General features: G+C 45.6%; 1 protein-coding gene across 2 annotated transcripts in view; it reads right to left on the bottom strand.

Moving 5' to 3' along the window:
* Positions 1 to 255: 255 nt before the first annotated feature.
* Positions 256 to 18,251, bottom strand: part of LOC115472397 (ectonucleoside triphosphate diphosphohydrolase 8-like) — a 280,150-nt gene continuing 262,154 nt past the window's right edge. For both annotated transcript variants that reach the window (XM_030206669.1, XM_030206670.1), the window contains one exon: positions 256 to 607. In XM_030206669.1, coding sequence (XP_030062529.1) covers positions 395 to 607 — 213 coding nt within the window. In that variant the 3' untranslated portion in view covers positions 256 to 394. The remainder of the gene's footprint in view (positions 608 to 18,251) is intronic.

An 18,251-nucleotide genomic window follows, 5' to 3' on the forward strand; every position in this document is an offset into this window, starting at 1 on the left:
CAGGTTGACGGCGCGGGGGGAGCGAGAGCGGCGTGAGAGTGGACTTCCGCCGGCACTGGCGCACATTTTCAATGCAACACATTGAAAAACAAATAGGCGCCAGAGCTGGCAGAACTCTGTTTGGGGGAGCGGCCGCTCCCCTGGCACCCCCCTGGCTACGCCACTGGTTGTCTGGGATATGGCCAAGAGATAACATGGGGAGTGGGGCAGAGCTATCCTTGGTGGGGAAGACACCTCTTCTCAGTCTCTTGGGGAGGGGGGGGGGGGGGTTATCTCCTCTCCAACAATTCTTCATTTTGGATCCAGCTCAACAGGATTCACCTTGCTATTGCCTATAAAAGAATCCTGGGATTGCTTGACTTGGGCTGTGGGTTCAGGGCTTTTTGTTCTGTGGTTACAGCATAGCTTCATAAGCTGAGCCACGCCTCTGAAAGCAGAGGATAAGGATAGTCAGTAACATCAGCACAATGATAATGAAGAGTATGGCGATGGCAAATGCCCAGACACTTGACTCGTAGCCTTTAACTGTTACCATCGCCTCTGAGGGAATCATGTTAGTAAGGTTCAACATGTAGCCCAGGGCCCATCCAATGTCCGTGTTACTAACCTGGAGAAAAATATAAACAAGAACAATGGTTCCACTACATCATAAAACTGCCAAATTTTATTTTAATTTACTCTAAAGACCCTTGTTTGGATAGTAGTAGTTCTACTAATTATTGTATTGTGACCTACTTATGCCACTCAGTCTTTCTGGAAGTTGGAGGGCTCACAGTGGTGCTGTATGGTAGCCCTGTCAAAGCAGTACCTAGTAAGGCATTCCTGGTCAGTGAGGTCCAGGAAGCAGGTCTGAAGCCTGAAGACTCTCTGATAGGGATATCTACTCCAGGGCCTCCCCTCCAAACTCTCATCCACCTCCAGCAAGGTGTGAGCCACCAAAGCATTTAGCACATCTATGATTGACATGCAGGTATCCTATCACCACAGATGCAACCCACTGACCCCAGAAACCCCACTGTGCACACCTCCACTTACTGCAGCTCATGAGACCCATTATCAGCACTCGCACCAGCACACAGTCGTGAGATACACACTAGATGCCCAAAACACTCACTCTCCCACCACCAACAGACAGTCCTAACACACAGCTGCAGCACAAAGCACTCATTACTCCACAACCAGCAAACAGTTATCACACAGAGCTGCAGCACACAGCAAAGTGACAAACTGGGAGTGGACAAACAGAAGAACAATGAGAGAGGATAAGCAGGTAGGGAGGTATAATGGGAAATGTGGGGATCTGGGGACAGTGGGGTTTTGGTAAGGGAAGGGAAGGGGGCCAGATAGAGGAAGGGATGGGTGTGGCTGGGGGGGGGGGGGGTGGCTAGCAGGTGTGGGCAAGGAGTTGAGGTGAGACACAGAGGAGTCAAGGCAGGAAATGTGAGGGCACAGGCATCGCTACAGGGTGGCAAGTGCCACCCCCCAAAAATGTCTTGCCACCCGTTTCAGAATATGTACTCTGTCTTAAGTTGGCCCAAAGTCACAGGAGCAAATGTGTGGGATCCGCCCCAACATGCCATGCATTGGCAGCCCCGCTCTCACATCACTTGCTGCCACTACTGCTAACTCAGATGTGGTACAGGAGAGAGAAGCTGCCACAGAGCCTTCCGTCTTGCATATGTGACTAAAGGCTCTGCTGGTTCTGCTTCCTCCCTGAAAAATAGGAAGTGACTTCAGTGGGGGGTGGGAGCAGGACCAGCAGAGCCTTTAGTTACATGCGCAAGATGGAAGGCCTGTGGCAGCTTTTCTCTCCTGTACCGCATCTGAGTTAGCAGTAACAGCTGCGGGTGATGTGAGCAAGAACCAGGCACACCCGTTAAAGGGGGGCCGACCACAACCGGGCTGAAGGCCAGCGAAGACAGAAGTGTGGGGGAGGGTACAGGGAGGGCCAGCTAGAGAGCAGAGGTAGTAGTGGGAGGGAAACAAGGGGTAGCAAGGGGAGGGGGCAGGAAAGAAGGGGAGGAGCAAGGGAGGAGGAGAGAGGAATTCGAACTGCACAGGAAGTAAAATCTGGAAAAGGCGGCCAGTTTTATGGCGCTAAAATTCACTAGAACGGACATTCCACATACAAATGTAACCGCAGTGGCTACCTTGAATACCGCACACATGTGTCTTTGACACACTGCATAGGCCGGAACAATTGATATCATATCGTTGGTGCCAGCATAGCGGGCCATAGTACTTAGGGGCGTCGGACAAACATATCGGTTACAGTATGCTACTCCCAGCTGCCGTTAGGACCAGGTCCGTGGGGGGAAGGGTTGGTACAATGGTGTTAGTCCTAGAGGGTCATGTGCACTTAGCGGCTATTTTGACTAGAGCGGCCACGTGAACTAAAGCAGCTAATTTGAAAACAGTGGGCCATTTTGATATAAGGACCACTGGTATTACTGATTTATCTGCCGGGTTTACAGGAGCCCGGCCATTTTAATTTTAGCGGCCCATTTTGCATACGGCGGCCGTTTTGACTACCAGGCCAAATTTGAATGTAACGGCCATCGCCCGTGGGGCTTTGGGCCGGCCATTTAGGGAAGGGCACACTGCGCAGACAGCAAGCAGCCGGATATGTAGCTGTGAGCAAGGAGGGTACAGTTTACACAGGCGCCATAGGATGCACACAGCGATTGGGGAAGCCGGCGTCACCACAATCAGTTATTATGAGGTCATTTTGCTTTAAATTGTCTATTCTTTTAGTCTCTCCATTGCAGTAATGCCATTGTAACGTGCGAAGGAGACATATGCACCAGCAAGGCCAGCCAAGCGGCCCACCAAAACTCCGCCAGTTAAGACGCGGAGTACTGCGGCCCCAGACCTTAGAAGTCACAGTAGACCTACACCACAAGCACAGACGGTGCGGGGGCCTGCAAGGGAGGTAGCAGCACCGCAGACTCCACCTCCATAGTTGCGGGGCTACCGCCAGTACCGGCAAGGGGTAAGTCTAATGACAGCACCACACTCCTTCCAGCGCAGACGCATGACATAACTAGATATGCAGTACGGGATGATGAGAACGGGTAACGGAGCCCAATATGGCAGGTTGTGGCACCATTCGGTGCACAGGGGACCAGTCAGGATGTGGGAGTACTTAATCACAGGAGCGATGCATTAGGTACCGTTCTCACAATACAGGTGGATCGATATCTTCTTCCTTCCTTGTGTGGGAGTTGCATGAGGAGGGTACCGTAGGCAGGGATACAGTAACAGATAAGAAGCCCAAGATATTTGGGTCCTTCACGGACTGGTCGTAGGCTGTTCACATACTCAGGACACTCACTATAGTGAAGGAAACGGAAAGGGGCCCGGACTTGGTGTGGGATATGGAATATAATTTTAAAAGCGCATATTTAGGGGATGGGCATGGCTTAACTATGATATTAAATTTACAAGAAAACAGTGCAGACAATCCATTCATATCGGGTCAGCACCAGTGGTAGTCCTTTCAGGCAATGCCGTCTGGACAAAGGCAGGACGGAGGCAGCGGACATTGCACCTAGCCCCCGACACGCCCACGCGGGCAGACATGCTGCAGGGCAAGGCAGGCTTCCCAGAGACAGGGAACAGCAATCTAGTAACACGGGACAGGGTACTGAGGGAGCTAGCGCTCCCCCCATCAACCTTAAGAGACAGGAGACAGCAACCTATTAACTCAGGACAGGGTCCGGAAGCCATCAAGCTTCAAGGTTAGTTCGTTACCCTGACAGAACGGGTGCATCACCACAGGTTTCCAATCAGGTTGCATGATTCCATATTAGAAGTCCAACACCACAGTGACAACACTACCCCAACAATGCATCCTCGATTCACATGCATACCCCAACAATGCATCCTCGATTCACAGGCATCGACAGATTGCTGCAGGCAAGATGACCAAAGAACTATTGCTAGGCTGCATAGCAGGGCTGTTTGTGGAGCCGCCATTCAATGCAACGACAGTGTCTCCGCTAGGCATAATACCAAGGAAGGAGCTGGGGAAAGGTAGGCCCAGTCGTAACTTGTCCCACCACATAGGAGAGTGGCAGAGTGGCCTAGTGGTTAGGGTGGTGGACTTTGGTCCTGGGGAACTGAGTTCGATTCCCACTTCAGGCACAGGCAGCTCCTTGTGACTCTGGGCAAGTCACTTAACCCTCCATTGCCCCAGGTACAAATAAGGACCTGTATACAATATGTAAGCCGCATTGAGCCTGCCATGAGTGGGAAAGCGCGGGGTACAAATGTAACAAAAAAAAAAAACATCAGTAAATGACTACATTGACCACAACAGCTGTACAGTATAATATACATCGGTAGACAACACCATTCAAATAATTCGGCGGCAAGGCAACTAGGCACAATGGGCTGTGGACGGAGATTCGGCTTTTCGCCCCTTGCCTTTACACCCACAGCCCTTTCCCTTGTTAGGTGTCAGGTCCCAGGAGAGGTTTTATTGCGATAAATGTGTCCCCATGTGTGGCCATATCTAGTCACATACTTCAAACAGCTTAGCATGTTTGTGCACAGGGTAGTGGAGCAACTAGCCCCCGCTAGGTCACTGGTCCTCTATCTAGAGGACTTCCTGTTCAAAGGCCGGGAATCACAAGAGTGGACAGACGTGTTACAGGTCTTTATCCGCTTGGCACAGAAATTGGACATCCCATTAGCCGTTGAAAAAACAGTAGGCCCACGGTGAATCCTTACGTTGTAGGTATTGAATTGGAACTAGATGCTCCAGACTGCCGGCTGACAAAATTGATAAGCTTGCCAGAGCGGTGAATACGAGGTGGCACTGTAAAAAAGCAAAGGCGGAAGCAGGTACAGGAACTCCTGGGTCCAGTAGGCTTCGCAATAAGGGTGATTCCCAATAGCTTTAGCAACATTGGGAACGAACAAAGTGCATTTTCATCTCAGACGTACACAGGACATCAAGCTAGATTTAGCAGGTTCTTGGCCCATGGGATTTCATTCTGGTACGATTCACCCACCCTCACGGAAGCCCTGCATTTTCTGTACAGATGCGGCAGATTTACTTCCAGGGAGCGTGGTGCGCAGCAAGCTCGGGTTCCAGCAGGGACCACGTAAGATATCATGTTTCCTGGGGGGACCTGGCATATCTAACAAGTCGACTGTAATTCCCTCAGACAATATGGCAGTAGTTGTCCGCCATGCACTTCCCACAAGTTATGTGCGCAGACAGATAGTTCCGCAGTGATTACAGCTAAACATATACCAGGCAGGGAGAATGGTTATAGCAGATGCTCTTTCTTGTTTTTAGAGCGCAGACCCGGAACGGGACCCGATGCTGCGATAGTTAATAGACACCTCGCGGACAAGATACACAACTGCACATATAGTCAACACTTAGAAGCGCAGGGTGGTACTGATATATTCCCGGCCCCCGGCATGTATGAAGTGAATTAGCAGAAACCAGGTCTCAATCATGTTCGCAGCCATCAGTTTTCTCGCCAAAGCGGTGGCTGTCCAAAATCCATCTAGGTCATTTGTTATCACGAGACTAATGAGAGGATGGGGCAGGCCGGGAGTACCCTACCCAGGTAAAAGAAAACCCAGTACCGGCAGGGAAATGGGCTGTCTCTTCGCATCATTAGAGGAGATAAGTGACACTGAGTTTGAGGGCCGTCGAGTCAAATGCGCGTTCTCATTAGCTTTGCATGGTGCTCTGCGAGTCAGTGAGTTGGTGGCTACGTACAAGCATGCCCACCAGGGCATGTCCCTCTTAATACGTGACGCGGTCATTACAGCCGCGGCAATTGACCTACTTATTCGCAAATCAAAAATGGATCGGAATGGACATGCTCTGTCCTGAACCTTCAAGCCGACTTAAAACAAAGACCAAAGACCAGCCTGCTGATTCATACACTATGTACAGTACCCACTCATTTAGGATTGGGGCAGCTACGGCAGTGGCAGCGCTAGGAGTATCCATAGAGGCCATCAAAAGACTGGGCCGATGGCGACCTAATGTATACAAGTGCTACATCAGACCCGTCTAATGTATACAAGCGGTACATTGGACCCATTAAGGCATCCACAGCAAAGTGATAATGGTTGCTTGCACTGTGCTAACATGTCGCTTCCCATTATATTCTATTACAGGTATCCATATCCAGAATGAGCTGCAGCGGATTTGGATATGTGGTCACTCGTCACTTGTATGTACATTGGGCACAGGGAAAGGCGGTGGGCGCATAGAAGGGCAGCAGTGAGACCAAACAGTGAGAGCTTGGGCTGTCAGGGCGATAGAGGAGCCAGGGCGATAAGAGTAGCCATAACAGGGTATAGGTAAGGGAGGGATGCTTCAGGCATTCATGTGTACATTAAAAGCCATACGATCCCACATGACTTGCAAATAGATACAAGCCATAGCGTTAGGGCATGGCCGCAGCCAGGAGGAGTGGGGGACCACGGCAAACGAGGTGTCGTTGCTGTGGCCTGTGGCGTTCGACTACAATGTTTACGCACAGCCAGCAATGGGTACACAGCAGCTTGACACATAACAGTTACAAGTTTGGGGTAACTACTGCTGCAGAAAGAGTTGTGTGGAAAGTTATCAAGTTGATGCAAATGGTAGGCTTGCATGTGAGCAGCCTTGTTATAAGGAAACAACGTGTATACAGCTTGTCTCCTGGCTTCGACGGCCGGGAGGCCTAGAATGTCATTTTGTAAATGTGGTAGGTGCCTCCTTCAACAGGAGACACCAAGTGACGTCGGGTGCTTGGAAAACGGCACAGGGGGCCACAGGGGCTTGGTACGGCTTGGCCTGTGGCCCAGAATATGCAACTACGTGTAGAAGCTGTGTATCCGGGTAGAAATGCATGCTGGCATAATGATTATTAGAAGATGTAATGTAATTTGTTTAAGTTGTAACAATTTTGATGTTCCTGGCTGCGGCCAAAATAAATCCAATTCTATCGAAGATACGGCTTGTAGTGTGGTATTGAAGGGGGCGGGGGTTGATACATCTGAGTGTGTGCCGAATGCCCGAGTTGTGGGGCTGAGAGTGTTATGCTGGATCTGGGCCGGCCAGCCAGCCAGAAGAGGAAAGTAGAGTGCTGGATTGGGGGAGGAAGGAAGAAAGGTGATATGCTTGTTTGGGGTGGCAGAGTGGGATGGGAACATAATGTGACAGTGGTGTAGCTACAGGGGCCTTGGGGGCCCAGGCCCCCCATTCCAGCCTCTGGCCCCCCAACCCTGGTGGTGCTGTGTTTTAGACACTACTGGTTGCCCTTCAGCTTCCTGCATCACTGTCCTTTAATTTTTTCGGGCCGCCAATAGCGTCACTGAGGTAAGCACATTGCCTTTGGTGGCCCGGCAGCTTTTCCTCTGCTACAATTTCCTGTCCCACATAGGCAGGGCACTGCAACAGAGGGAGAGCTTCTGGGGCTGTCAAAGGCAGTGTGCTTACTTCAATGACACTGCCGATGGCCCAGAAAATTGAAGAAGGGCAGCAGTGATGGGAGCAGGAAGGGAACGAGTAGTATTCAATCCCGCAGGGGGAGAGGCTACAAGAAGCGCTGCAATTAGTGTGGGGGGGGGGGGGGGGGAAGAAAAATAGCTGCCACATCGCCAGACTGTGAAGGAAGAAGGGGAAGGGAAGGAGATACATGCCAGACAGTGCGGGGGTGGGGGGGGGGGGGGGGAAGGAGAGATCTGACCAAGGAGGTTAGACTGAGAACAGGAGACATAAAAAAAAAGCTGAAACCAATTATGAAAGTCTCCCTTTTGCTAGGTAGCATTTTTATTTGATCTCATGTATATTTTCAAACATATCAGCTTGCACAGCATATGGATGTACACAGAGAAAGAATTGGTTTCATCAGTTAGAATAGTAATTAGTTCTAAATTATAAATTATTGTGTCATTTGGAGGGGCTGGTTATAAGGACACCCTGTATTCATGCAGAGATGTTTTCACCTAGTAAAGGGCCACCAAAACAGACATCATGTTATGAGAATCAGGTGCTTAACAATCAGACTTACTATTTATAAGTAGAATTTTAAAAAAATTGTAATTAGATTGAGACCTGGGATCATTTAACATCTTTCTTTTTTTTCCTGTGCCTACATCAAAAGAAAAAAATGGCATGTGGGAACTTGTTCCTTTTGTTTTGTGGAATAAGGTTTATTAAAACAAATTTGAAACCCTGCCAAATTTCCAAAAAATGGGTCTAAGCAGTTTACAAGTCTAAAAGCAATCCAAGAAAACAGAAAAAAACACCATAATCATGATGTGTTAGGCATTCACAAAACACATAAGTACATAAGTAGTGCCATACTGGGAAAGACCAAAGGTCCATCTAGCCCAGCATCCTGTCACCGACAGTGGCCAATCCAGGTCAAGGGCACCTGGCACGCTCCCCAAACGTAAAAACATTCCAGACAAGTTATACCTAAAAATGCGGAATTTTTCCAAGTCCATTTAATAGCGGTCTATGGACTTGTCCTTTAGGAATCTATCTAACCCCTTTTTAAACTCCGTCAAGCTAACCGCCCGTACCACGTTCTGCGGCAACGAATTCCAGAGTCTAATTACACGTTGGGTGAAGAAAAATTTTCTCCGATTCGTTTTAAATTTACCACACTGTAGCTTCAACTCATGCCCTCTAGTCCTAGTATTTTTGGATAGCGTGAACAGTCGCTTCACATCCACCCGATCCATTCCACTCATTATTTTATACACTTCTATCATATCTCCCCTCAGCCGTCTCTTCTCCAAGCTAAAAAGCCCTAGCCTTCTCAGCCTCTCTTCATAGGAAAGTCGTCCCATCCCCACTATCATTTTCGTCGCCCTTCGCTGTACCTTTTCCAATTCTACTATATCTTTTTTGAGATACGGAGACCAGTACTGAACACAATACTCCAGGTGCGGTCGCACCATGGAGCGATACAACGGCATTATAACATCCGCACACCTGGACTCCATACCCTTCCTAATAACACCCAACATTCTATTCGCTTTCCTAGCCGCAGCAGCACACTGAGCAGAAGGTTTCAGCGTATCATCGACGACGACACCCAGATTCCTTTCTTGATCCGTAACTCCTAACGCGGAACCTTGCAAGACGTAGCTATAATTCGGGTTCCTCTTACCCACATGCATCACTTTGCACTTGTCAACATTGAACTTCATCTGCCACTTGCACGCCCAATCTCCCAGTCTCGCAAGGTCCTCCTGTAATCGTTCACATTCCTCCTGCGACTTGACGACCTTGAATAATTTTGTGTCATCGGCGAATTTAATTACCTCACTAGTTATTCCCATCTCTAGGTCATTTATAAATACATTAAAAAGCAACGGACCCAGCACAGACCCCTGCGGGACCCCACTAACTACCCTCCTCCACTGAGAATACTGGCCATGCAATCCTACTCTCTGCTTCCTATCTTTCAACCAGTTCTTAATCCATAATAATACCCTACCTCCGATTCCATGACTCTGCAATTTCTTCAGGAGTCTTTCGTGCGGCACTTTGTCAAACGCCTTCTGAAAATCCAGATATACAATATCAACCGGCTCCCCATTGTCCACATGTTTGCTTACCCCCTCAAAAAAATGCATTAGATTGGTGAGGCAAGACTTCCCTTCACTAAATCCGTGCTGACTTTGTCTCATCAGTCCATGTTTTTGTATATGCTCTGCAATTTTATTCTTAATAATAGCCTCCACCATCTTGCCCGGCACCGACGTCAGACTCACCGGTCTATAATTTCCCGGATCTCCTCTGGAACCCTTCTTAAAAATCGGAGTAACATTGGCTACCCTCCAGTCTTCCGGTACTACACTCGATTTTAGGGACAGATTGCATATTTCTAACAGTAGCTCCGCAAGTTCATTTTTTAGTTCTATTAATACTCTGGGATGAATACCATCAGGTCCCGGTGATTTACTACTCTTCAGCTTGCTGAACTGACCCATTACATCCTCCAAGGTTACAGAGAATTCGTTTAGTTTCTCCGACTCCCCCGCTTCAAATATTCTTTCCGGCACCGGTGTCCCCCCCAAATCCTCCTCGGTGAAGACCGAAGCAAAGAATTCATTTAATTTCTCCGCTACGGCTTTGTCCTCCCTGATCGCCCCTTTAACACCATTTTCGTCCAGCGGCCCAACCGACTCTTTGGCCGGTTTCCTGCTTTTAATGTATCTAAAAAAAATTTTACTATGTATTTTTGCTTCCAACGCTAATTTCTTCTCAAAGTCCTTTTTTGCCCTCCTTATCTCCGCTTTGCATTTGGCTTGGCATTCCTTATGATCTATCCTGTTACTTTCAGTTGGTTCTCTTCTCCACTTTCTGAAGGATTGTTTTTTGGCTCTAATGACTTCCTTTATCTTACTGTTTAGCCACGCCGGCTGACGTTTAGTCTTTTTTCCCTTTTTTCTAATACGTGGAATATATTTGTCCTGAACCTCCAGGATGGTGTTTTTAAACAGCATCCACGCCTGACGCAAGTTTTTTACTCTGCGAGCTGCTCCTTTCAGTCTTTTTTTCACCATTTTTCTCATTTTGTCGTAATCACCTTTTCTATAGTTAAACGCTAGCGTACTTGATTTCCTAGTTTCACTTCCTTCAATGCCAATATCAAAACCGATCATATTATGATCACTGTTATCAAGCGGCCCTCGTACCGTTACCCCCTGCACTAGATCATGAGCACCACTAAGGACTAAGTCTAGTATTTTTCCTTCTCTTGTCGGCTCCTGAACTAGCTGTTCCATGAAGCTGTCCTTGATTTCATCAAGAAATCTTATGTCCCTTGCGTGTACAGATGTTACATTAACCCAGTCTATATGCGGGTAATTGAAATCCCCCATTATTATTGTGTTGCCCAGTTTGTTTGCGTCCCTGATTTCCTTTAACATTTCCGCATCCGTCTGTTCGTCCTGGCCAGGCGGACGGTAGTACACTCCTATCACTATCCTTTTCCAAAACAAAAAAATGCAGTGGTATATTATAAAAATGCACTTACCTTTTTTTTATTACTACTATTTCACAGGGGGGTATTGAATAATGAGGGAAGGGCTTTCTTCATGCAGAAGTTCTGTCTAGAGTCAGTCTAAATGTGCCAACATTGTCCAATTCAGCACGCTATTAGCCGTGAAGTTCATACAAAGTTAATTATGTTCAGTGGAAAATAAATCTGTTGGCTCAGGCTGTTTGCTATGTGAATATTCCATCACTGTTTCATTATTGCTACCAAGTATTGCATATTAAAGGGCACTTGCTTTAAACTTTATGGTCCTTTTACAAAGGCGCACTGAAAAATGGCTTGCGGTAGTGTAGGCACGGGTTTTCAGTGCGCCGATCCATTTTTTAGCGCACCTGTAAAAAAGGCCTTTTTTACATTTTTGCCAAAAATTGACGTGTGGCAAGATGAAAATTGCCACGTGTCCATTTTGGGTCTGAGACCTTAACGCCAGCCATTGACTTAGCGGTAAAGACTCATGCAGTAACCGGGCAGTAATGACCTACGCATGCTAAATGCCACTTGGCGCACATCCATTGTGTGCGCCCGAAAATAAAAAACTATTTTTCAGATGCACTTATCGGACGCGCATCAAAAATGAAATTACCACAAGAGCTACATGATAGTCGGGTGGTAACTCCATCTTGGCACGCGATGGGCATGCGTAGACGCTTACACGGCTTAGTAAAAGGACCCCTTTGTTTTAATTCGTTTATCCAGTCCTTACATGCACATGGTTTTGCTTTATATACCCAGAGGTGAATCCTAAGGGTGGTTGAACAATTAGGTATAAACTGTGTTGTTTCTGACTTTACTTGTTTTGGACTGCTTTGGGTCCTAATGGTCTGTACATCTGCTGTCTAGAATTTTGGATGATGGAAATGAGAAAATCAAAATTAAGTTTTGGTTGTACTCTGTAGAAGTTGTTGTTTACTTTTTCAATGTGTATGGATGCCTATTCTGGTGTGTGCACGTCTATACATATGGCTATGATTTCTGAGCATGCGGCATCATTAAAGGATAGACTTTTAAATGCCCAGTTGGCTATATATGCTAATCTCAACTTTGTTAAATGTTTCAGATATATCCTTCTTTTTGCTCCCATAATATAACTAAATTCTATTATTCTGTCTCGCTGTATTTTCAAATGTAAGCTGCATTGAACCCAAGTTTGCCTGGGATAATGTGGGATATAAATGTAAAAAAATAAAAAATAAAAAAAATCCTTTATTCTCTACCTTTAAGATACTGCCTATCCAGCCGGATGGTGATGGCACAAGGAAAGCAAGTTTGGTCAAGTGAAGACTAACTCAAAATTACCTTTTCCATAGCTGGGTTTTAGTATTACTATATTGAAAATGCGACCATACCATGCCTCTGTGGTTATGTTGAACTAATAAGTTGGCTGGAGATACAGGGGCTCATTTTCAGAGCATTTAAACCACTTAAAGTTCCACAGGTTACTGTGTAACTTTGTAAGCCTAAGTGCTTTGAAAATACAGCTCACTGTTGTCCCACAAGTTTCAACTTTTCATGGGTATCCAGATGATTAATGTGTGGATTTTATTTGGGGGTAAAAAGTGATCTTGCATTTTTCTTCCTACAGTAGATAATCCCTTTGTGTGAATCCCTAGGGATCTGACTATTCTGGCTTTTCCAATATGAAGCATGAGCAGTGCCTAGTGCCCTCCGTGTTAACAAAGGCCCCATCCAAAATGTCAGGTCTAGCTATGCCTTTGGTGTGACAGAAGGGATATGATGGATCAGGATGGGGGAGGAAGTGACTGGAACAGGGTTGGGTGGAGTAGGTGAAGGAGGGGAAGATGGTTAGGGTGGGAGGGAAGAGTATGGATATAGAGGGCATGAAAGGACACAAATTGGGATACTGGATCCTACAGGGTTTAGGATTTCAGAGGAAATGTTGGACACAAGAGGGGAGAGTAGGAAAACGAAGGGGAGATGCTGGACCTGGGGTGGGGACTAGAAAGACAACGGGGAGATGCTAAGCATGGGGAGGGAAATTAGGGAGATACAGGGGATATGCTAGACATGGGGAGGAGAAGAGGGAGATTAGGAGACAAAGGGAACATAGTAACATAGTAGATGATGGCAGATAAAGACCTGCATGGTCCATCCAGTCTGCCCATGACAAACTCATATGTGTATACCTTACCTTGAATTTGTACCTGTCCTTTTCAGGGCACAGACCATATAAGTCTGCCCAGCAGTATTTCCCGCCTCCCAACCACCAGTCCCGCCTCCCATCACCGGCTCTGGTACAGACCGTATAAGTCTGCCCTCCCCTATCCTCGCCTCCCAACCACCACCCCCTCTTTCCCCCACCTGCTCCGCCACCCAATTTTAGCTAAGCTTCTGAGGATCCATTCCTTCTGCACAGGATTCCTCTATGCATATCCCACGCATGTTTGAACTCCGTTACCGTTTTCATCTCCACCACCTCCCGCGGGAGGGCATTCCAAGCGTCCACCACCCTCTCTGTGAAGAAATACTTCCTGACATCTTTCCTGAGTCTGCCCCCCTTCAATCTCATTTCATGTCCTCTCGTTCTACCGCCTTCCCATCTCCGGAAAAGATTCGTTTGCGGATTAATACCTTTCAAATATTTGAACGTCTGTATCATATCACCCCTGTTCCTCCTTTCCTCCAGCGTGTACATGTTCAGGTCAGCAAGCCTCTCTTCATACGTCTTGGAACGTAAATCCCATACCATCCTCGTAGCTTTTCTTTGCAACGCTTCCATTTTTTTAACATCCTTTGCAAGATACGGCCTCCAAAACTGAACACAATACTCCAGGTGGGGCCTCACCAACGTCTTATACAGGGGCATTAAAACCTCCTTTCTTCTGCTGGTCACTCCTCTCTCTATACAGCCTAGCAATCTTCTAGCTACTGCCACCGCCTTGTCGCACTGTTTCGTCGCCTTCAGGTCCTCAGATACTATCACCCCAAGATCCCTCTCCCCGTCCGTGCCTATCAGACTCTCCCTGCCTAACCCATACGTCTCCCTTGGATTTCTACTCCCTAAGTGCATCACTTTGCATTTCGGAGAGGGGAAAGAGCAGAGGTGCTGGACAAAAGAAGGGAGGTGCACACAGAGAGAGAGAGAGAGAGAGAGAATAGAAAGGGAATATGCTTGCTTGGGGGGAGAAGGGGAGATAGCGTACATGCAGGATTAGGGTGACAGAAGGGAGGTACTGAATTTGGATGGGGAATAGAGGGAAAGTACTGGAATAGGATGGGGAAAGATGCTGGCTTGGAGGAGGGGGGAGAGAGGAAATGGAAAGATGCTGGCTTAGAGGAGGGGGAAAGAAGAGATGCAAGATCAGGTAGGGAGGAAAAAGGGATACGGGAGGATGCTAGATATGGATTGTAAGGTAAAGGAAAATACTGGACATGAGCAGGGCCACAGAGAGACAAAGCTGGGCCCAGGGCAAACCATCTTAAGCCCCCCCCCCCCCCCCCCCCCCCCGGTGCACCACACATAAGTCAAAAGTCAAAATTTTGATAATATTTATATAATTTAATATAGTGCAGTAATTATATAGAATACTTAAACAGACTGTGGTTGTATTCTAGTGGAGGAATGCTTTACAAGCTTTTTTGTTGGCAAATGTTTCTATGACAGTGTCAAAGTTGATGCTTCTTCCTAATTCAGCCTCAATGGCAAGCAATCCTAAACTACTGAGTCTCTGTTGCCCCATTGTTGATCGAAACACACTTTTTACTCTTTTCAAGGTGCTGAATGATTGTTCAGCTTGAGCCACAGATACTGGTAGAGTATAAAATATGCCTAAAGCAATACAGACATTAGGAAACAGTGAGAACAGATTTAAACACTTTAATTTGTTCAATAGTTCAAGTGGCTCCTGTACTAGGTCTTGTACCCATTGCTTTTCTCTCTGCTACTTTTACCCCTGTTGGAAGCTTCTTTTACCCCCTGTGAACAGGGCATTGTCACTGCTGCGCCTGCTCTTCAGAAATTATACTTTTTTGCCCCTCACTGTTGACCACTCTGTTGCTTCACTTTTGAAAAATCCTTCTCTTACATTTTCTCCTCCACGTTTAGGTTCTTATGTTGGTCTCTGCTGTGCTGTAACCTTAACCTGTCTTACGTCTGAGGTTCTTTCTTTCTTTTCTGCCCTTCAATCTCAATTCCTCTCTTCACCACCCTTGTCCCATGTTTGTGAGGTCACTCCATTGCCCCTGCCCGATGCTCTCACACTCTCCTTTACTCCCCTTTCTACTGGCTCCTAATTGGATCATTTCCAATATTGGCTGCGTGAATTGCTTTTAAAGTGTTTTATTTCTTCAGACAATGCTGAAAAAGAAACATCAATGCTGTATTTGGTGCAAAAGGATCTAACCTTTGCTTCTATTTCTTCATCAAATAAAAGGAGATACATCCAAAGGAAGCTCAACGTTTCATGAAGTTTCATACATGCTTCACAACGTTTCATGAAGTTTCACACACGCTTCATATCGCACCATTACATTTGCAATAACACAATCAATCAAAACATAAAACACATTTTTTGAACCATTCTTCACGATCACTTTCATTTACCTCTGATATATTTGATTGATGTGGTTCATCGGCCATTCTTTTTCTTTTCCTAATTCTAATTTGTGGAAATTCCGTGTTGAAACCTACATTTCCAGTAACCAGTTTGCTTTCTTTCAAAAATGGCACTCCAATTTTCTCTAATAACTTTCAAGTTTGATACCAAGTTCCGAATGTTTTTTATTTCAATTTCTAATGAACATTTCTTTGCTTGCAACACTTTGTTGTGGTAATCTATTTCCGTCAAAATCTTAAGCCAGTGAGAGCACATAAGAACACATTGAAATGATTTCAGATATGTCTGCAGTCTGTCAATTTCAAATACGGTCTCAGGTTTAGATTTTCCATTTCTTCAAGTGCATTCAAAATACCTGGCAGATGTGCAGCTTTCAACCCTTGCAGACCAATGGGTGTCTGACATTCTGTGCAATGAACCAGTGATATTTTTCATAAGTATTTCCCATCTTTGAGGACTTGAGGCAAATAAGGAATATAACTTTTCAACAACTCCAAAAAATGTTACAGCCTGAATACTACTTTCTGCTGCATAGACTCCACACAAATTTAGACTGTGGCAAGCACAAGGTGAAAACTCAGCCAACTGATTTATTCTTAATATGTGAGCTTTAGCACCATTGTAAGCTCCACTCATGTTGCTACCGTTGTCGTACCCCTGACCCTGACACTTGGAAAATGGAACCTTGTGTTTGCTGAGAACTTCAATGATTAGATTGGCAATGTCCTTACCTGTCTTTTTATCGCAGTTTACAAACTCAAGAAATCTCTCTTCAATCTCATATAATCCAGTTTCCTCCTTCAAAAAAACATATCTTAAGATGAAACTAGTTTGTTCTATGTGAGCAGAATCGGGAGTGGCATCAACAATGATCTCCATTAAAATTGTTTTTCTAACTTGATCAGCACAGCACTCGATAAACTCATTCTGTATGTCAGCTGATAGATAGTGAACTTGCAACCGAGAATGAGCTTCTTGTTGTGATTCTCTCACTTTCTTGAGATGATGCTCCAAAAGAGAATCATAGCGTCTTAACAACTCCAGAATGCCAAGAAAATTTCCATTATTTGGATCTCCAATTACATTACTGTCTCCTGTAAATGCTAGACCTCTTTCTGCTAAGAAAAATGTAACATCAAGAAGTCTCCGGAGTACCTGTTTCCACAAATACACTTTACTTTCTATACCTTTCTGAAAATGATGCTCAATGTTTCGACTAGTTTTCAGACCAAATTCAAGCGTGCGCCACATGACATAGCATTTTTTGTGTTCTGAACTTTCCTGATGTTCTGGAACTTTCTTATATAGCTTTTTCCATTTGAGGTTTCTTTGGAAGCCAGAAACTGATGACAATATGGGACGAACATTTTGACTGAGAGTTGAGAAAAGGCGACAAGGAAAACAGTAATTGCTGTACTCCACACTAACCAGTCCCTCGGTACAATTTCCCCATTTTGTAGCTTAATTTCGAGGATTGATGTTGGGAATTGCCGATTTTCCAAATCTCGAGGGAATTCACAAATATGGGGGTGAGGCTGAGGACCTCTCTCTACTATTTCTTCTATTTCCTGTTTTGTGAGACTTTCTTTTGTAAGAGTTCCTACATCAAACGTATTGGTATCAATGCTTATATTCAGTGAAGTAGCAGATTCAGCTTGTCCTTCATCAGCCGGACTTTGTAACTCACTTTCAAATGACACTTGAGCCTCTGTTTCTTCTCTTACCGGTGCTGTTGTTGATGCACTTGGCATGTGAGAATCGTCATGAATCTTCTATATTGAAAATGAAAATCCTAAGATCTGAAGCGACTGCTGGCCCTTTTTAGCTTCTTCATCACATTTTTTCTTCTGTTGATGTTTTTCAGATCCTGATTTATGATGATAACTCATGTTGATGATATTCCCTTTTGGCAAAACTGGGAGAGAAATAGAAGGCAGTAGATTGAAAGCTGTGCATAGTTTTACTTTTTTTTCCCATTCAATAATACCCTAGCATAATGTGTTCCGTGTACACAGACGAACTAGATCCAGCAAGCTTTTCTATTTTTATTCATATCACCACCAAATCATAGCAACTTAACAATTCCAGAATGCCAAGAAAATTTCCATTATTTGGATCTCCATTACTATCTCCTCTAAATGCTAGACCTCTCTGTCTGCTAAGAAAAATGTAACTTCAAGAAGTCTCCGGAGTATCTGTTTCCACAAATAAGCTTTACCATCTATATACCATCATCAAATACTCATGTATTTCCAGCATGCAAACAGCAGGAGCAGTCAGTCATTTCAGAAAAAGCAATAATGACAATTCCATAAGCCATGCCTAAAATACGGAGCCAATCATTCGCCCATAAATACAGAATAGCAATAGCATTATAGCTGCACTGTGCACTTACTTACACATGTAACTGATGCCATTAATTGGCTGTTACCTGCATAATCAATGTGTATCCTTACTAAGTGGTATATAATGTTGTGGGGGGGGGGGGGGCAAGGGAGGGAGTGTAAGAACAAACTGTAACACCAGCTTTCTAGTAAATGAAAATAAATGGCACTGGAAAATTAATTACCTTACAAAAAAAACAATTCTGGTTTGTCTGCTCGCTGTGTCCTCTCTCCTCTGTCCTACTGTGACCTGT

The sequence above is a fragment of the Microcaecilia unicolor genome, chromosome 6, assembly GCF_901765095.1.
Source record: "Microcaecilia unicolor chromosome 6, aMicUni1.1, whole genome shotgun sequence".
NCBI lineage: Eukaryota > Metazoa > Chordata > Amphibia > Gymnophiona > Siphonopidae > Microcaecilia > Microcaecilia unicolor.